The 22,745-nt window shown below is 41.4% G+C and overlaps 1 protein-coding gene across 1 annotated transcript in view; it reads left to right on the top strand.

Moving 5' to 3' along the window:
- The window catches only part of septin5b (septin 5b), a 60,374-nt gene that overhangs the window by 1,480 nt on the left and 36,149 nt on the right, over window positions 1–22,745 (top strand). The window contains 5 exon segments of the mRNA XM_031802543.1: window positions 2,139–2,229; window positions 2,333–2,419; window positions 5,963–6,086; window positions 7,779–7,913; window positions 8,016–8,133. Coding sequence (XP_031658403.1) covers window positions 2,139–2,229; window positions 2,333–2,419; window positions 5,963–6,086; window positions 7,779–7,913; window positions 8,016–8,133 — 555 coding nt within the window.

Below are 22,745 nucleotides of genomic sequence, written 5' to 3'. Positions count from 1 at the left end.
TGGCCTAGCTCTCCTGCTGCTCCCATACTACTAGATGCTTACATCCTGTATAATATCATAGATGTTGCACTACACTGCAGTACCCAGTCACACTCCTCCACTCTCTCTCTCCATCTGCCCCACTCTCTCTCTCCATCTGCCTCTCTCTCTCTCTCTCGCTCGCTCTCGCTCTCGTGCTCTCTCTAATTCAATTCAAGGGGCTTTATTGGCATGGGAAACATATGTTAACATTGCCAAAGCAAGTGAGGTAGATAATATACAAAAGTGAAATAAACTGAAAATCAACAGTAAGCATTACACTCACAGAAGTTCCAACAAATAAAGACATTACAAATGTCTTATTATGTTTAAATACAGTGTTGTAACAATGTACAAATGGTTAAAGTACAAATGGGAAAATAAATATGTGTTGTATTAACAATGGTGTTTGTTCTTCACTGGTTCACCTTTTCTTGTGGCAACAGGTCACAAATCTTGCTGCTGTGATGGCACACTGTGTTATTTCACCCAGTAGATATAGGAGTTTATCAAAATCGGGTTTGTTTTCAAATTCTTTGTGGATCTGTGTAATCTGAGGGAAACATGTCTTTCTAATATGGTCATACATTTGGCAGGAAATTAGGAAGTGCAGCTCAGTTTCCTCCTCATTTTGTGGGCAGTGTGCACATAGCCAGGTCTGCCTACAGCGAACTTTCTCAATAGCAAGGCTATGCTCACTGAGTTTGGACATAGTCAAAGCTTTCCTTAAGTTTGGGTCAGTCACAGTGGGGAGGTATTCTGCCACTGTGTACTCACTGTTTAGGGCCAAATAGCATTCTAGTTTTCAAATTTTTTGGGTTGATTCTTTCCAATGTGTGAAGTAATTATAATTTTGTTTTCTCATGATTTGGTTGGGTCTAATTGTGTTGCTGTCCTGGGACTCTGTGGGGTGTGTTTGTGTTTGTGTTTGTGAACAGAGCCCCAGGACCAGCTTGCTTAGGGGATTCTTCTCCAGGTTCATCTCTCTGCAGGTGATGGCTTTGTTATGGAAGGTTTGGGAATCGCTTCCTATTAGGTGGTTGTAGAATTTAACGTCTCTTTTCTGGATTTTGATCATTTGGCCTAATTCTGCTCTGCATGCTTTATTTGGTGTTCTACATCTCTCTCTCTCTCTCTCTCTCTCTCTGCCTCTGCCTCTCTCTCCCTATCTCTGTCACCCCTCTCTTCTGCTGCATATCTCTGTGTTGTTGAATTCAGACAAGTCATTTCCTTTGATATTTCACATGAACCCTCTGCCACATGATGCAGGCCTTTATGTAACAAGGAGTCAAAGGTACAGATGGTGTCACAGAGCTTAATGTGTGCTCAGATGTGTGGTAATATTGCAGCCGGAGCGCAGTGACATGTGAAATGTTAACATGTAAGAAGCAGGACACTCGCAGGCACACACACACACGCACACACACACACACACACACACACACACACACACACACACACACACACACACACACACACACACACACACACACACACACACACACACACACACACACACACACACACACACACACACACACACACACACACACACAGCAAGAGCAGGATGTGCAGAGCAGCATCACCTTAGGACATCCAGTATTTGTTCTGGAAGATTCCATAGTAGATGAGCTAATGAAACTGCTGGCTGGGCTGTATCAGGCTATATCTCCTACAGTCCTGACAACAGGAATCACTCTTTCAGCTCTCCTCATTCCTCCCTTCTTCATCCCTCCATCACTGCCCCTCACCCCTGTCACCCTCATCCTCTCATCCTCTCCTCCCCACCTCCTCTCCTCTTCTCCTCCCTACCTCCTCTCCTACCCTTCTCCCCTCCCCCTCTCCTGTCCTCTCCTCCTCTCCCAACTCTGTCCTCCAGCAGGATTTCAGTGTTAATAGGGCATTCCCAGAATTCCTCTCATGTTTTATTGAAGGAAAGCTGTGATGGGAGGCAGAGGGAGAGAGAGAGAGAGAGAGAGAGAGAGCATGCCCTCAGGACCTGTACTGCACTGTTGCAGCCCTTCACAGGCCTGGTGTGTGTGTGTGGTGGGTGGGTGTTTCAAGATTGACCTGCTTCTAATGCACATGTGTTTATATATGTGTGTGTGTGTTTCCTCCAGGAGAAGGAGTATGTGGGGTTTGCCACCCTCCCCAACCAGGTCCACAGGAAGTCAGTCAAGAAGGGGTTTGACTTCACCCTCATGGTGGCAGGCAAGAGATGCATAATCACACTCCCACAGTGTGTTGATTGATGCTTTTGACTGATGCTGACTGATGTATGTGTTGGGTATGTGGGTGTGTGTATGTGTTGTAGGAGAGTCTGGTCTGGGTAAATCTACTCTGGTCAACAGCCTTTTCCTCACAGACCTGCACAAGGACAGGAAACTCCTCAGTGCCGAGGGTGAGTTCAGTTGTTGCTGTTCCTCTCAGAGTGTATCACACAGTATATAACACATAGTGGATGTTGTCTTGGATCTCTGTCTCTGTATCTCAATTTCAATTCAATTTCAATTCAATTCAAGGGCTTTATTGGCATGGGAAACATGTATTAACATTGCCAAAGCAATTGAGGTAGATAATATATAAAGTGAATATATGAAGTGAAATAAACAATAAAAATTAACAGTAAACATTACACATACAGAAGTTTCAAAACAATAAAGACATTACAAATGTCATATTATATATATATACAGTGTTTTAACAATATACAAATGGTAAAGGACACAAGATAAAATAAATAAGCATAAATATGGGTTGTATTTACAATGGTGTGTGTTCTTCACTGGTTGCCCTTTTCTCGAGGCAACAGGTCACAAATCTTGCTGCTGTGATGGCACACTGTGGAATTTCACCCAGTAGATATGGGAGTTTTTGAATTCTTTGTGGATCTGTGTAATCTGAGGGAAATATGTCTCTCTAATATGGTCATACATTGGGCAGGAGGTTAGGACGTGCAGCTCAGTTTCCACCTAATCTTGTGGGCAGTGAGCACATAGCCTGTCTTCTCTTGAGAGCCATGTCTGCCTACGGCGGCCTTTCTCAATAGCAAGGCTATGCTCACTGAGTCTGTACATAGTCAAAGCTTTCCTTAATTTTGGGTCAGTCACAGTGGTCAGGTATTCTGCCGCTGTGTACTCTCTGTGTAGGGCCAAATAGCATTCTTTTTTGCTCTGTTTTTTTGTTAATTCTTTCCAATGTGTCAAGTAATTATCTTTTTGTTTTCTCATGATTTGGTTGGGTCTAATTGTGCTGCTGTCCTAGGGCTCTGTAGAGTGTGTTTGTGTTTGTGAACAGAGCCCCAGGACCAGCTTGCTTAGGGGACTCTTCTCCAGGTTCATCTCGCTGTAGGTGATGGCTTTGTTGTGGAAGGTTTGGGAATCGCTTCCTTTTAGGTGGTTATAGGCTCTTTTCTGGATTTTGATCATTAGTGGGTATCGGCCTAATTCTGCTCTGCCAGCATTATTTGGTGTTCTACGTTGTACACAGAGGATATTTATGCAGAATTCTGCGTGCAGAGTCTCAATTTGGTGTTTGTCCCATTTTGTGAAGTCTTGGTTGGTGAGCGGACCCCAGACCTCACAACCATAAAGGGCAATGGGCTCTATGACTGATTCAAGTATTTTTAGCCAAATCCTAATTGGTATGTTGAAATTTATGTTCCTTTTGATGGCATAGAATGCCCTTCTTGCCTTGTCTCTCAGATCGTTCACAGCTTTGTGGAAGTTACCTGTGGCGCTGATGTTTAGGCCAAGGTATGTATAGTTTTTTGTGTGCTCTAGGGCAACAGTGTCTAGATGGAATTTGTATTTGTGGTCCTGGTGACTGGACCTTTTTTGGAACACCATTATTTTGGTCTTACTGAGATTTACTGTCAGGGCCCAGGTCTGACAGAATCTGTGCATAAGATCTAATTGCTGATGTAGGCCCTCCTTGGTTGGTGACAGAAGCACCAGATCATCAGCAAACAGCAGACATTTGACTTCGGATTCTAGTAGGGTGAGGCCGGGTGCTGCAGACTTTTCTAGTGCCCGCGCCAATTCGTTGATATATATGTTGAAGAGGGTGGGGCTTAAGCTGCATCCCTGTCTCACCCCACGACCCTGTGTGAAGAAATGTGTGTGTTTTTTGCCAATTTTAACCTCACACTTGTTGTTTGTGTACATGGATTTTATAATGTCGTATGTTTTACCCCCAACACCACTTTCCATCAGTTTGTATAGCAGACCCTCATGCCAAATTGACTCAAAGGCTTTTTTGAAATCAACAAAGCATGAGAAGACTTTGCCTTTGTTTTGGTTTGTTTGGTTGTCAATTAGGGTGTGCAGGGTGAATACATGGTCTGTTGTACGGTAATTTGGTAAAAAGCCAATTTGACATTTGCTCAGTACATTATTTTCATTGAGGAAATGTACGAGTCTGCTGTTAATGATAGTGCAGAGGATTTTCCCAAGGTTACTGTTGACGCATATTCCACGGTAGTTATTGGGGTCAAATTTGTCTCCACTTTTGTGGATTGGGGTGATCAGTCCTTGGTTCCAAATATTGGGGAAGATGCCAGAGCTAAGTATGATGTTAAAGAGTTTTAGTATAGCCAATTGGAATTTGTTGTCTGTATATTTGATCATTTCATTGAGGATACCATCAACACCACAGGCCTTTTTGGGTTGGAGGGTTTTTATTTTGTCCTGTAACTCATTCAATGTAATTGGAGAATCCAGTGGGTTCTGGTAGTCTTTAATAGTTGATTCTAAGATCTGTATTTGATCATGTATATGTTTTTGCTCTTTATTCTTTGTTATAGAGCCAAAAAGATTGGAGAAGTGGTTTACCCATACATCTCCATTTTGGATAGATAATTCTTCGTGTTGTTGTTTCTTTAGTGTTTTCCAATTTTCCCAGAAGTGGTTAGAGTCTATGGATTCTTCAATTACATTGAGCTGATTTCTGACATGCTGTTCCTTCTTTTTCCGTAGTGTATTTCTGTATTGTTTTAGTGATTCACCATAGTGAAGGCGTAGACTCAGGTTTTCCGGGTCTCTATGTTTTTGGTTGGACAAGTTTCTCAATTTCTTTCTTAGATTTTTGCATTCTTCATCAAACCATTTGTCATTATTGTTAATTTTCTTTGGTTTTCTATTTGAGATTTTTAGATTTGATTGGGAAGCTGAGAGGTCAAATATACTGTTAAGATTTTTCTACTGCCAAGTTTACACCTTCACTATTACAGTGGAACGTTTTACCCAGGAAATTGTCTAAAAGGGATTGAATTTGTTGTTGCCTAATTGTTTTTTGTTAGGTTTCCAAACTGCATTCCTTCCATCTATAGCATTTCTTAATGTTACTCAGTTCCTTTGGCTTTGATGCCTCATGATTGAGTATTGCTCTGTTTAAGTAGACTGTGATTTTGCTGTGGTCTGATAGGGGTGTCAGTGGGCTGACTGTGAACGCTCTGAGAGACTCTGGGTTGAGGTCAGTGATAAAGTAGTCTACAGTACTACTGCCAAGAGATGAGCTATAGGTGTACCTACCATAGGAGTCCCCTCGAAGCCTACCATTGACTATCTCTCTCTCTCTCTCTCTCTCTCTCTCTCTCTCTCTCTCTCTCTCTCTCTCTCTATCCCTTCCTTCCTTCCTTCCTTCCTTCCTTCCTTCCTTCCTTCCTTCCTTCCTTCCTTCCTTCCTTCCTTCCTTCCTTCCTTCCTTCCTTCCTTCCTTCCTTCCTTCCTTCCTTCCTTCCTTCCTTCCTTCCTTCCTTCCCTCCTTCCTTCCTTCCTTCCTTCCTTCCGTCCTTCCTTCCTTCCTTCCTTCCTTCTCCCCCCCTCTCTCTCTCTCTCTCTCTCTCTCTCTGTCTTTCTTTCTCTCTCTCTATTTCCTTCTCTTCCTTCTCTCCTCTCTCTCTCTCGCTCTCTCTCTCTCTCTTTCTATCTCTCCTTCATTCCAGAGCGTATCAGTCAGACAGTGGAGATCACTAAGCACACGGTGGACATAGAGGAAAAAGGAGTTAAACTGAAACTGACCATCGTAGACACACCAGGGTTTGGAGACGCAGTCAACAACACTGAGTGGTGAGTGTGTGTGCATGTATGTGTGCGTGTTGTAGCTGGAGGCGTATCACGTACAATATGATCACATACATTACCAGTCAAAAGTTTGGACACACCTACTTATTCAAGGATTTTTCATTATTTGTACTATTTACTACATTGTAGAATAATAGTGAAGACATCAAAACTAGGAAATAACACATATGGAATCATGTAGTAACCAAAAAATAATAATATATATAGATTTTAGATTTTAGATTCTTCAAAGTAGCCACCCTTTGCCTTGATTACAGCTTTACACACTCTTGGCACTCTCTCAACCAGCTTCATGAGGAATGCTTTTCCAACAGTCTTGAAGGAGTTCCCACATATTCTGAGCACTTGTTGGCTGCTTTTCCTTCACGTTGCGGTCCAACTCATCCCTAACCATCTCAATTGGGTTGAGGTCGGGTGATTGTGGAGACCAAGTCATCTGATGCAGCTCTCCATCACTCTCCTTCTTGGTCAAATAGCCCTTACAAAGCCTGGAGGTGTGATGGGTCATTGTCCTGCTGAAAAACAAATGATAGTTCAACTAAGCACAACCCAGATGAGATGACCTATAGCTGCAGAATGCTGTGGTAGCCATGCTGGTTAAGTGTGCCTTGAATTCTAAATAAATCACGACAGTGTCACCGGCAAAGCACCCCCACACCATAACACCTCCTCCTCCATGCTTCACGGTGGGAATCACACATGCGGAGATCATACGTTCACCTACTCGGTGTCTCACAAAGACACGGAAGTTGGACCCAAAAATCTCAAATTTGGACCAAAGGACAGATTTCCACCAGTTTAATGTCCATTGCTCGTGTTTCTTGTCCCAAGCAAGTCTCTTCTTCTTATCGGTGTCATTTAGTAGTGGTTTCTTTGCAGCAATGTGACCATGAAGGCCTGATTCACTCAGTCTCCTCTGAATGGTTGATGTTGTGATGTGTCTGTTACTTGAACTCTGTGAAGCATTTATTTGGGCTGCAATTTCTGAGGCAGGTAACTCTAATGAACTTATCCTCTGCAGCAGAGGTAACTCTGGGTCTTCCTTTCCTGTGGCGGTCCTCATGAGAGCCAGTTTCATCACAGCACATGATGGTTTTTGCAACTGCACTTGAAGAAACGTTAAAAGTTCTTGAAATGTTCCGAATTGATAGACCTTCATGTCTTAAAGTAATAATGGACTGTTGTTTCTCTTTGCTTATTTGAGCTGTTCTTGCCATAATATGGACTTGGTCTTTTACCAAATAGGGTTATCTTCTGTATACCACCCCTACCTTATCACAAAAGAACTGATTGGCTCAAACACATTAAGAAGGGAAGATATTCCACAAATGAACTTTTAACAAGGCACACCTGTTAATGGAAATGCATTCCAGGTGACTACCTCATTAAGCTGGTTGAGAGAATGCCAAGAGTGTGCAAAGCTGTCATCAAGGCAAAGGGTGGCTACTTTGAAGAATCTCAAATATAAAATATATATTTTTGGTTACTACATAATTCCATGTGTTATTTCATAGTTTTGATGTCTTCACTATTATTCTACAGGAGAATAATACATTCTACAATGTAGAAAATAGTAAAAGATAAAGAAATATCCTTGAATGAGAAGGTGTCTAAACTAATGCCTGGTACTGTACATTGAGCAGTGTGTGTGTGTGTGTGTGTGTGTGTGTGCTCCAGTTGGAGGCCAATCACAGATTACATTGACCAGCAGTTTGAGCAGTATTTCAGAGATGAGAGTGGACTGAACAGGAAGAATATCCAGGACAACAGAGTCCACTGCTGCCTCTACTTCATACCCCCCTTTGGACACGGGTAACACACACACTCGCACACACGTGCACACACGTGCACACACACGCTCGCACACACACACACACACACACACACTAAGCCCTGGCGTGTATCTCTCTACAGGCTTCGTCCAGTAGATATAGAGTTTATGAAGGCTCTGCAGGACAAGGTCAACGTGGTTCCTCTCATCTCTAAATCTGACTGCCTTACTCCCAACGAGATCAGGAAACTTAAAGACCGGGTGAGACAGATTACAATAACATTAATAAGCTGTGACTATGTACAAACTCTACTGACTGATACTATGTACATACTGACTTCTAGTGTATACATACTGACTGGTATTGTGTATATAGTGACTGGTACTGTGTACATACCAGTGGTGTAAAGTACTTAAGTAAAAATACTTTCAAGTACTACTTAAGTTGTTTTTTGGGGTATCTGTACTTTACTATTTATATTTTTGGAAACATTTACTTCACTACATTCCTAAAGAAAATAATCTACTTTTTACTCCATACATTTTCCCTGACACCCAAAAGTACTCGTTACATTTTGACAGGAAAATGGTCCAATTCACACACTTATCAAGAGAACATCCCTGCTCATCACTACAGCCTCTGATCTGGTGGACTCACTAAACACAAATGATTAGTTTGTAAATTATGTCTAAGTGTTGGAGTGTGTCCCTGGCTAACTGTCAATAAAAAAAAACAAGAAAATTGTGCCATCTGGTTTGCTTAATATAAGGAATTTGAAATGATTTATATTTTTAACTTTTGATACTTAAGTACATTTTAGCAACTCCATTTACTTTTTATACTTAAGTAAATGTAAAACCAAATACTTTTAGACTTTTACTAAAGTAGTATTTTACTGGTTGACTTTCACTTTAACTTGAGTCATTTTCTATTAAGGTATCTTTACTTTTACTCAAGTATGACAATAGAGTACTTTTTCCACCACTGGTACATACTGACTGGTACTGTGTACATACTGACTGGTACTGTGTACATACTGACTGGTACTGTGTACATATTGACTGGTACTGTGTACATACTGACTGGTACTGTGTACATACTGACTGGTACTGTGTACATATTGACTGATTGCAAGGACCGATGACAGAGATGAGAAGCCGGTATGGGGAGTCAACATTTAATTTTTAAACAGACAAGGACCAAGACAGGAACAGCGTTAGCACACGGGTACAGAACGACAACTAATGCTGAAGCAGGGAACAGAGTGGGGGAACAGACACATATAGAGGAGGTAATGACAGGTGATTGAGTACAGGTGAGTCCAATAATCGCTGTTGTTTGTGACGGGGGAAGGCAGGTGTGCGTAATGATGGTGGCAGGAGTGTGCAATGCTGGGGAGCCTGGCGCCCTCGAGTGCCAGGGGGAAAGAGCGGGATCAGGTGTAACACTGGTACTGTGTACATACTGACTGGTACTCTGTACATACTGACTGGTACTGTGTACATACTGACTGATACTGTGTACATACTGACTGGTACTGTGTACATACTGACTGGTACTCTGTACATACTGACTGGTACTGTGTACATACTGACTGATACTGTGTACATACTGACTGGTACTCTGTACATACTGACTGATACTGTGTACATACTGACTGGTACTGTGTACATACTGACTGGTACTCTGTACATACTGACTGGTACTCTGTACATACTGACTGATACTGTGTACATACTGACTGATACTGTGTACATACTGACTGGTACTCTGTACATACTGACTGGTACTCTGTACATACTGACTGATACTGTGATAGTATTGTGTTTGTTCCAGACTCTGCTCCTCATGATCTCTCTCCCCAGGTTTGTGAAGAGATTGATCATCTTGAGATAAAGATGTGACTAGAGCTGTGGCAGTCATTACATTTTGTCAGCCAGTGATTGTTTTGCGAATAACTGCCTGTGTAACAGTAATTGAGCGTTAATGAACATAAATACATTTAGCATCTCCTGGCTTCCACACAGCCTACAAGTAACTGATGCCGACCTCTAGAATATCTACAAAATAACTTTCAAAAGCAATGAGGCTGATGCAACAGATCAGAAAGTTTAGCTTAAAATGTTGATAAACTATTAGGCTATTTCTTCACATTATAAGCGCAGCAATACACACACAGCAGTAGACTATAAGCACAAACGTTACAAAATGCAATTAATAAGCGGGAAAACACCAGTCTCAAAAGTAACCACAATTGCGATTATTCATGTAATGCTTTATTATAAAGGTGCATTTTTATGGTGAAAATGATCTTCCCCAAACTTGAAACTCACACGCTGCTTAAGTATGCCAGTTAGACTCTACACCCCCTGTAAAGTGGATTAATGTGCTTAAATGTGAAGAAGTTATTTGACCACTTTAGTTGTGATACAAACCTTATTAAAACATATAGGCCTATGGGCTAGACTAAATGAGGTGTGATACAAACCTTATTAAACATATAGGCCTATGGGCTAGACTACATGAGGTGTGATACAAACCTTATTAAAACATATAGGCCTATGGGCTAGACTAAATGAGGTGTGATACTAACCTTACTAAAACATATAGGCCTATGGGCTAGACTAAATGAGGTGTGATACTAACCTTACTAAAACATATAGGCCTATGGGCTAGACTAAATGAGGTGTGATACTAACCTTACTAAAACATATAGGCCTATGGGCTAGACTAAATGAGGTGTGATACTAACCTTATTAAAACATATAGGCCTATGGGCTAGACTACATGAGGTGTGATACAAACCTTATTAAAACATATAGGCCTATGGGCTAGACTACATGAGGTGTGATACAAACCTTATTAAAACATATAGGCCTATGGGCTAGACTACATGAGGTGTGATACAAACCTTATTAAAACATATAGGCCTATGGGCTAGACTACATGAGGTGTGATACAAACCTTATTAAAACATATAGGCCTATGGGCTAGACTACATGAGGTGTGATACAAACCTTATTAAAACATATAGGCCTATGGGCTAGACTACATGAGGTGTGCGACTATGATTAGAAAAAGTTGGAAAAAAAGGCATGTGCTGTTCCTTGCCTTACTGCACCAGCTGGGCATCAAGTGATAATACATCATTCACAAGTGACAGGATAATATTATCACCCATCAGACTATTCTTGATTTAATCTTGTCTTTACATATACTAAATAATAATATGTTTGAAATGTGTTTTGATTTAGAATGGACCAATCAACATGCACCTGTATGGAAACAGGGGCAGGAGGAAAGAATACATGTCATCTATGCACTTAAATAGCGAATGGACCATGCTTTTCCTCGTGGTTTAAATTCATGCCAGCCAGGTAGGTTGTAAAGAGAAGCAATGTGCTTAATATTAGGGAAGTTGAGAAATAAATATAGTAGCCTATAGAAAGCAGATGGGATCATCAAAACTCTGTTTTCTCTCGCAATTGCATAGCCTATAGAAATGTTGCGCAACATGAGCTCATGGGCTCTCATGAAGTGTTTGATTCGATTTTCAATTACATTTTTGTTGATGTCAGAGTGATTAGAGAGACAATAGAGTGCTGATTACCAGGCAGTTAGCAAGTTTGGTAGGCTACTAATGACCGGCAACAGTATCAGAGCTTGGAGATGCCTAGTTACCTTGGTTAAACGGTCACTTGTAATTTGACTGCAGTCATGCCTCGTGACCGCTGGTGTGGCGGTAATACGGCCACCGTATCAGCCCTAGATGTAACTCTAAAGGCTGGTTTATACTTTGTCTATCGACATGTCTGTAGACAATTAGAATGCGACAAGTGTTGCTGGTCAAAACCACATTTAATTTATACGCAAATGGAATATCTGTAGACCGTCGCTGCAACTGTCGGTTTCCTTGTGGCAGACAGAAGAATAAAAGTTCTGGTCATGGTTACCTGACTGAGCCAGCAACGAGACAGTGCCCAAGTTCTAACATTCTCAGATAGATTGCCCTGCTTTTATTCCATCCATTCCACACTCTGTCATTAACTCGCCCTTAACTTCCTGTAATAATTATCTTAAGTTAAGATGTTGTCATCTATGATATGGTCATTATTTGAACTGGCTAGGCAGCTAACGTTAGCTAGCTAACAAGCTAGAAACTGTCACGTTCTGACCATAGTTCTTTTGTGTTTTCTTTGTTTTAGTGTTGGTCAGGACGTGAGCTGAGTGGGCATTCTATGTTGTATGTCTAGTTTGTCTATTTCTATGTTTGGCCTGATATGGTTCTCAATCAGAGGCAGGTGTTAGTCATTGTCTCTGATTGGGAACCATATTTAGGTACCCTGTTTTGTGTTTTGTGGGTGATTGTTTCCTGTGTCAGTGTTTGTGCCACACGGGACTGTTTCGTTGACAGTTCACGTTGTTGTTTTTCTATTTGTGTTCATGTTGAGTTTTCATATTAAATACCATGGACACTTACCAGGCCGTATATTGGTCCGATCCTTGTTTCACCTCTTCAGAGGAAGAGGAGGAAATCTGACAGAAACAAACCAAAACATTGTTTAGAAAGTTGCTTTTAGTTGCCTGGTTTCCAGTGGCGATTTTAGCTTGTAAATCTTGGTGGGAGAAAATCAACATGCTTTTTTTTAGATGTATGCCAGCAAAGCCACAACACAACACTAAACAATACATTAATTGCACTGTAACGGTGACAACCGGTGCCCACAAACTGTTAGGGCCTACATTAAGATGTCCCAACAGCAGAGCTTTCTTCTCATGGAGTGAATCCTTACCACCGCTACACCTGGCTATCAGCGGAGCCTCGTCTGGCAGCCAACTTCATTCAGCCTCATTTTCTGACTTTTTAAAACCATAGCTGATATGGTTGACTTGCTTAAACAAATGTGGTTTCTACTGATTCCTTTTGGATTTGTGTGAGTCGATAAGAACCGCATTGGCCTTCAATAATAACGAACGCCAAAATGAGTTTTGACTTTTGAACCATACACAAACATTATTACATTTATGTTCAGTAAATGTATAATGTTTATTCTTATATCATTAACACTTAGCTGTAAGTATAACAAAGTGCAGGCAAACGAGCTGCGACAAGGTAGGCCTGTTCGTTCAGCCCTTTCAAAATAGACACAACCAGAAATTCAGATAGATGTTAGTCCAGATAATATCAGCAAGATTTTTAGGCCTTAATTTTACTTTTCTTTATGTCACCACAGAGAGAGAGAGAGGGAGAGGGAGAGAGAGAGGGAGAGAGAGAGAGAGAGAGAGAGAGAGAGAGAGAGAGAGAGAGAGAGAGAGAGAGCGATGAGGTTAGCCTACTATTTGAAGTATTTTATTAGGCCTATGTGGTCTAAAAAGTAAGTAAATACAATCAGGAGGATCCACTTTTTAAAGACAATATACCGACCCACAGAGCACATTGCACAAACGAAACAACCCTCACAATATCAATTGGAATTACATGGGTCGATCACTGAACTTCTTGTTGAAAATAAATATTTGAATGGGAAGAGACTAACACTTACAGACCCAACAACATTATATAGTATCCCTCCTCATGGTTACATACCCAACAACATTATATAGTATCCCCTCCTCATGGTTACAGACCCAACAACATTATATAGTATCCCCTCCTCATGGTTACAGACCCAACAACATTATATAGTATCCCCTCCTCATGGTTACAGACCCTCCTCATGGTTACAGACCCAACAACATTATATAGTATCCCCTCCTCATGGTTACATACCCAACAACATTATATAGTATCCCTCCCTCATGGTTACAGACCCAACAACATTATATAGTATCCCTCCTCATGGTTACAGACCCTCCTCATGGTTACAGACCCAACAACATTATATAGTATCCCTCCTCATGGTTACATACCCAACAACATTATATAGTATCCCCCCCTCATGGTTACATACCCAACAACATTATATAGTATCCCCTCCTCATGGTTACATACCCAACAACATTATATAGTATCCCCTCCTCATGGTTACAGACTCTCCTCATGGTTACAGACCCAACAACATTATATAGTGTCCCCTCCTCATGGTTACAGACCCAACAACATTATATAGTATCCCCTCCTCATGGTTACAGACCCAACAACATTATATAGTATCCCCTCCTCATGGTTACAGACCCAACAACATTATATAGTATCCCTCCTCATGGTTACATACCCAACAACATTATATAGTATCCCTCCTCATGGTTACAGACCCAACAACATTATATAGTATCCCTCCTCATGGTTACATACCCAACAACATTATATAGTATCCCACCTCATGGTTACAGACCCAACAACATTATATAGTATCCCTCCTCATGGTTACATACCCAACAACATTATATAGTATCCCTCCTCATGGTTACAGACCCAACAACATTATATAGTATCCCTCCTCATGGTTACAGACCCAACAACATTATATAGTATCCCCTCCTCATGGTTACAGACCCTCCTCATGGTTACAGACCCAACAACATTATATAGTATCCCTCCTCATGGTTACAGACCCAACAACATTATATAGTATCCCCTCCTCGTGGTTACAGACCCTCCTCATGGTTACAGACCCAACAACATTATATAGTATCCCTCCTCATGGTTACATACCCAACAACATTATATAGTATCCCTCCTCATGGTTACAGACCCAACAACATTATATAGTATCCCTCCTCATGGTTACAGACCCTCCTCATGGTTACAGACCCAACAACATTATATAGTATCCCTCCTCATGGTTACATACCCAACAACATTATATAGTATCCCTCCTCATGGTTACAGACCCAACAACATTATATAGTATCCCTCCTCATGGTTACAGACCCTCCTCATGGTTACAGACCCAACAACATTATATAGTATCCCCTCCTCATGGTTACATACCCAACAACATTATATAGTATCCCCTCCTCATGGTTACAGACCCTCCTCATGGTTACATACCCAACAACATTATATAGTATCCCTCCTCATGGTTACAGACCCAACAACATTATATAGTATCCCTCCTCATGGTTACATACCCAACAACATTATATAGTATCCCTCCTCATGGTTACAGACCCAACAACATTATATAGTATCCCTCCTCATGGTTACAGACCCAACAACATTATATAGTATCCCTCCTCATGGTTACAGACCCAACAACATTATATAGTATCCCCTCCTCATGGTTACAGACCCAACAACATTATATAGTATCCCCTCCTCATGGTTACAGACCCAACAACATTATATAGTATCCTTCCTCATGGTTACAGACCCTCCTCATGGTTACAGACCCAACAACATTATATAGTATCCCCTCCTCATGGTTATAGACCCAACAACATTATATAGTATCCCCTCCTCATGGTTACAGACCCAACAACATTATATAGTATCCCCTCCTCATGGTTACAGACCCAACAACATTATATAGTATCCCCTCCTCATGGTTACAGACCCTCCTCATGGTTACAGACCCAACAACATTATATAGTATCCCCTCCTCATGGTTACATACCCAACAACATTATATAGTATCCCTCCCTCATGGTTACAGACCCAACAACATTATATAGTATCCCTCCTCATGGTTACAGACCCTCCTCATGGTTACAGACCCAACAACATTATATAGTATCCCTCCTCATGGTTACATACCCAACAACATTATATAGTATCCCCTCCTCATGGTTACATACCCAACAACATTATATAGTATCCCCTCCTCATGGTTACATACCCAACAACATTATATAGTATCCCCTCCTCATGGTTACAGACTCTCCTCATGGTTACAGACCCAACAACATTATATAGTGTCCCCTCCTCATGGTTACAGACCCAACAACATTATATAGTATCCCCTCCTCATGGTTACAGACCCAACAACATTATATAGTATCCCCTCCTCATGGTTACAGACCCAACAACATTATATAGTATCCCTCCTCATGGTTACATACCCAACAACATTATATAGTATCCCTCCTCATGGTTACAGACCCAACAACATTATATAGTATCCCTCCTCATGGTTACATACCCAACAACATTATATAGTATCCCACCTCATGGTTACAGACCCAACAACATTATATAGTATCCCTCCTCATGGTTACAGACCCAACAACATTATATAGTATCCCCTCCTCATGGTTACAGACCCTCCTCATGGTTACAGACCCAACAACATTATATAGTATCCCTCCTCATGGTTACAGACCCAACAACATTATATAGTATCCCCTCCTCGTGGTTACAGACCCTCCTCATGGTTACAGACCCAACAACATTATATAGTATCCCTCCTCATGGTTACATACCCAACAACATTATATAGTATCCCTCCTCATGGTTACAGACCCAACAACATTATATAGTATCCCTCCTCATGGTTACAGACCCTCCTCATGGTTACAGACCCTCCTCATGGTTACAGACCCAACAACATTATATAGTATCCCCTCCTCATGGTTACATACCCAACAACATTATATAGTATCCCCTCCTCATGGTTACAGACCCTCCTCATGGTTACATACCCAACAACATTATATAGTATCCCTCCTCATGGTTATAGACCCAACAACATTATATAGTATCCCTCCTCATGGTTACATACCCAACAACATTATATAGTATCCCTCCTCATGGTTACAGACCCAACAACATTATATAGTATCCCTCCTCATGGTTACAGACCCAACAACATTATATAGTATCCCTCCTCATGGTTACAGACCCAACAACATTATATAGTATCCCCTCCTCATGGTTACAGACCCAACAACATTATATAGTATCCCCTCCTCATGGTTACAGACCCAACAACATTATATAGTATCCTTCCTCATGGTTACAGACCCTCTTCATGGTTACAGACCCTCCTCATGGTTACAGACCCCAACAACATTATATAGTATCCCCTCCTCATGGTTATAGACCCAACAACATTATATAGTATCCCCTCCTCATGGTTACAGACCCAACAACATTATATAGTATCCCCTCCTCATGGTTACAGACCCAACAACATTATATAGTATCCCCTCCTCATGGTTACAGACCCTCCTCATGGTTACAGACCCTCCTCATGGTTACAGACCCAACAACATTATATAGTATCCTCCTCATGGTTACAGACCCAACAACATTATATAGTATCCCCTCCTCATGGTTACAGACCCAACAACATTATATAGTATCCCCTCCTCATGGTTACAGACCCTCCTCATGGTTACAGACCCTCCTCATGGTTACAGACCCAACAACATTATATAGTATCCCCTCCTCATGGTTACAGACCCTCCTCATGGTTACAGACCCTCCTCATGGTTACAGACCCAACAACATTATATAGTATCCCTCCTCATGGTTACAGACCCAACAACATTATATAGTATCCCTCCTCATGGTTACATACCCAACAACATTATATAGTATCCCTCCTCATGGTTACAGACCCAACAACATTATATAGTATCCCTCCTCATGGTTACAGACCCAACAACATTATATAGTATCCCCTCCTCATGGTTACAGACCCTCCTCATGGTTACAGACCCAACAACATTATATAGTATCCCTCCTCATGGTTACAGACCCAACAACATTATATAGTATCCCCTCCTCGTGGTTACAGACCCTCCTCATGGTTACAGACCCAACAACATTATATAGTATCCCTCCTCATGGTTACATACCCAACAACATTATATAGTATCCCTCCTCATGGTTACAGACCCAACAACATTATATAGTATCCCTCCTCATGGTTACAGACCCTCCTCATGGTTACAGACCCTCCTCATGGTTACAGACCCAACAACATTATATAGTATCCCCTCCTCATGGTTACATACCCAACAACATTATATAGTATCCCCTCCTCATGGTTACAGACCCTCCTCATGGTTACATACCCAACAACATTATATAGTATCCCTCCTCATGGTTATAGACCCAACAACATTATATAGTATCCCTCCTCATGGTTACATACCCAACAACATTATATAGTATCCCTCCTCATGGTTACAGACCCAACAACATTATATAGTATCCCTCCTCATGGTTACAGACCCAACAACATTATATAGTATCCCTCCTCATGGTTACAGACCCAACAACATTATATAGTATCCCCTCCTCATGGTTACAGACCCAACAACATTATATAGTATCCCCTCCTCATGGTTACAGACCCAACAACATTATATAGTATCCCCTCCTCGTGGTTACAGACCCTCCTCATGGTTACATACCCAACAACATTATATAGTATCCCCTCCTCATGGTTACAGACCCTCCTCATGGTTACATACCCAACAACATTATATAGTATCCCTCCTCATGGTTATAGACCCAACAACATTATATAGTATCCCTCCTCATGGTTACATACCCAACAACATTATATAGTATCCCTCCTCATGGTTACAGACCCAACAACATTATATAGTATCCCTCCTCATGGTTACAGACCCAACAACATTATATAGTATCCCTCCTCATGGTTACAGACCCAACAACATTATATAGTATCCCCTCCTCATGGTTACAGACCCAACAACATTATATAGTATCCCCTCCTCATGGTTACAGACCCAACAACATTATATAGTATCCCTCCTCATGGTTACAGACCCAACAACATTATATAGTATCCCCTCCTCGTGGTTACAGACCCTCCTCATGGTTACAGACCCAACAACATTATATAGTATCCCTCCTCATGGTTACATACCCAACAACATTATATAGTATCCCTCCTCATGGTTACAGACCCAACAACATTATATAGTATCCCTCCTCATGGTTACAGACCCTCCTCATGGTTACAGACCCTCCTCATGGTTACAGACCCAACAACATTATATAGTATCCCCTCCTCATGGTTACATACCCAACAACATTATATAGTATCCCCTCCTCATGGTTACAGACCCTCCTCATGGTTACATACCCAACAACATTATATAGTATCCCTCCTCATGGTTATAGACCCAACAACATTATATAGTATCCCTCCTCATGGTTACATACCCAACAACATTATATAGTATCCCTCCTCATGGTTACAGACCCAACAACATTATATAGTATCCCTCCTCATGGTTACAGACCCAACAACATTATATAGTATCCCTCCTCATGGTTACAGACCCAACAACATTATATAGTATCCCCTCCTCATGGTTACAGACCCAACAACATTATATAGTATCCCCTCCTCATGGTTACAGACCCAACAACATTATATAGTATCCTTCCTCATGGTTACAGACCCTCTTCATGGTTACAGACCCTCCTCATGGTTACAGACCCAACAACATTATATAGTATCCCCTCCTCATGGTTATAGACCCAACAACATTATATAGTATCCCCTCCTCATGGTTACAGACCCAACAACATTATATAGTATCCCCTCCTCATGGTTACAGACCCAACAACATTATATAGTATCCCCTCCTCATGGTTACAGACCCTCCTCATGGTTACAGACCCTCCTCATGGTTACAGACCCAACAACATTATATAGTATCCCTCCTCATGGTTACAGACCCAACAACATTATATAGTATCCCCTCCTCATGGTTACAGACCCAACAACATTATATAGTATCCCCTCCTCATGGTTACAGACCCTCCTCATGGTTACAGACCCTCCTCATGGTTACAGACCCAACAACATTATATAGTATCCCCCTCCTCATGGTTACAGACCCTCCTCATGGTTACAGACCCTCCTCATGGTTACAGACCCAACAACATTATATAGTATCCCTCCTCATGGTTACAGACCCAACAACATTATATAGTATCCCTCCTCATGGTTACATACCCAACAACATTATATAGTATCCCTCCTCATGGTTACAGACCCAACAACATTATATAGTATCCCTCCTCATGGTTACAGACCCAACAACATTATATAGTATCCCCTCCTCATGGTTACAGACCCTCCTCATGGTTACAGACCCAACAACATTATATAGTATCCCTCCTCATGGTTACAGACCCAACAACATTATATAGTATCCCCTCCTCGTGGTTACAGACCCTCCTCATGGTTACAGACCCAACAACATTATATAGTATCCCTCCTCATGGTTACATACCCAACAACATTATATAGTATCCCTCCTCATGGTTACAGACCCAACAACATTATATAGTATCCCTCCTCATGGTTACAGACCCTCCTCATGGTTACAGACCCTCCTCATGGTTACAGACCCAACAACATTATATAGTATCCCCTCCTCATGGTTACATACCCAACAACATTATATAGTATCCCCTCCTCATGGTTACAGACCCTCCTCATGGTTACATACCCAACAACATTATATAGTATCCCTCCTCATGGTTATAGACCCAACAACATTATATAGTATCCCTCCTCATGGTTACATACCCAACAACATTATATAGTATCCCTCCTCATGGTTACAGACCCAACAACATTATATAGTATCCCTCCTCATGGTTACAGACCCAACAACATTATATAGTATCCCTCCTCATGGTTACAGACCCAACAACATTATATAGTATCCCCTCCTCATGGTTACAGACCCAACAACATTATATAGTATCCCCTCCTCATGGTTACAGACCCAACAACATTATATAGTATCCTTCCTCATGGTTACAGACCCTCTTCATGGTTACAGACCCTCCTCATGGTTACAGACCCAACAACATTATATAGTATCCCCTCCTCATGGTTATAGACCCAACAACATTATATAGTATCCCCTCCTCATGGTTACAGACCCAACAACATTATATAGTATCCCCTCCTCATGGTTACAGACCCAACAACATTATATAGTATCCCCTCCTCATGGTTACAGACCCTCCTCATGGTTACAGACCCTCCTCATGGTTACAGACCCAACAACATTATATAGTATCCCTCCTCATGGTTACAGACCCAACAACATTATATAGTATCCCCTCCTCATGGTTACAGACCCAACAACATTATATAGTATCCCCTCCTCATGGTTACAGACCCTCCTCATGGTTACAGACCCTCCTCATGGTTACAGACCCAACAACATTATATAGTATCCCTCCTCATGGTTACAGACCCAACAACATTCTATAGTATCCCCTCCTCATGGTTACAGACCCAACAACATTATATAGTATCCCTTCCTCATGGTTACAGACCCAACAACATTATATAGTATCCCTCCCTCATGGTTACAGACCCAACAACATGATATAGTATCCCTCCTCATGGTTACAGACCCTCCTCATGGTTACAGACCCAACAACATTATATAGTATCCCTCCTCATGGTTACCTACCCAACAACATTATATAGTATCCCCTCCTCATGGTTACATACCCAACAACATTATATAGTATCCCCTCCTCATGGTTACATACCCAACAACATTATATAGTATCCCCTCCTCATGGTTACAGACCCTCCTCATGGTTACAGACCCAACAACCTTATATAGTGTCCCCTCCTCATGGTTACAGACCCAACAACATTATATAGTATCCCCTCCTCATGGTTACAGACCCAACAACATTATATAGTATCCCCTCCTCATGGTTACAGACCCAACAACATTATATAGTATCCCTCCTCATGGTTACATACCCAACAACATTATATAGTATCCCTCCTCATGGTTACAGACCCAACAACATTTTATAGTATCCCTCCTCATGGTTACATACCCAACAACATTATATAGTATCCCTCCTCATGGTTACAGACCCAACAACATTATATAGTATCCCTCCTCATGGTTACATACCCAACAACATTATATAGTATCCCTCCTCATGGTTACAGACCCAACAACATTATATAGTATCCCCCCTCATGGGTACAGACCCTCCTCATGGTTACAGACCCAACAACATTATATAGTATCCCCTCCTCATGGTTACAGACCCAACAACATTATATAGTATCCCCCCTCATGGTTACAGACCCAACAACATTATATAGTATCCCCTCCTCATGGTTACAGACCCTCCTCATGGTTACAGACCCAACAACATTATATAGTATCCCTCCTCATGGTTACAGACCCAACAACATTATATAGTATCCCCTCCTCATGGTTACAGACCCTCCTCATGGTTACAGACCCAACAACATTATATAGTATCCCTCCTCATGGTTACATACCCAACAACATTATATAGTATCCCTCCTCATGGTTACAGACCCAACAACATTATATAGTATCCCCTCCTCATGGTTACAGACCCAACAACATTATATAGTATCCCCTCCTCATGGTTACAGACCCCAACAACATTATATAGTATCCCTCCTCATGGTTACATACCCAACAACATTATATAGTATCCCTCCTCATGGTTACAGACCCAACAACATTATATAGTATCCCTCCTCATGGTTACATACCCAACAACATTATATAGTATCCATCCTCATGGTTACAGACCCAACAACATTATATAGTATCCCTCCTCATGGTTACATACCCAACAACATTATATAGTATCCCTCCTCATGGTTACAGACCCAACAACATTATATAGTATCCCCTCCTCATGGTTACAGACCCTCCTCATGGTTACAGACCCAACAACATTATATAGTATCCCTCCTCATGGTTACAGAACCAACAACATTATATAGTATCCCCTCCTCATGGTTACAGACCCTCCTCATGGTTACAGACCCAACAACATTATATAGTATCCCTCCTCATGGTTACATACCCAACAACATTATATAGTATCCCTCCTCATGGTTACAGACCCAACAACATTATATAGTATCCCTCCTCATGGTTACAGACCCTCCTCATGGTT

The sequence above is a fragment of the Oncorhynchus kisutch genome, linkage group LG23, assembly GCF_002021735.2.
Source record: "Oncorhynchus kisutch isolate 150728-3 linkage group LG23, Okis_V2, whole genome shotgun sequence".
Taxonomy (NCBI): domain Eukaryota; kingdom Metazoa; phylum Chordata; class Actinopteri; order Salmoniformes; family Salmonidae; genus Oncorhynchus; species Oncorhynchus kisutch.
The sequence above is the reverse complement of the archived record's forward strand: the minus strand, read 5'-3'. Positions and strand labels throughout refer to the sequence as shown.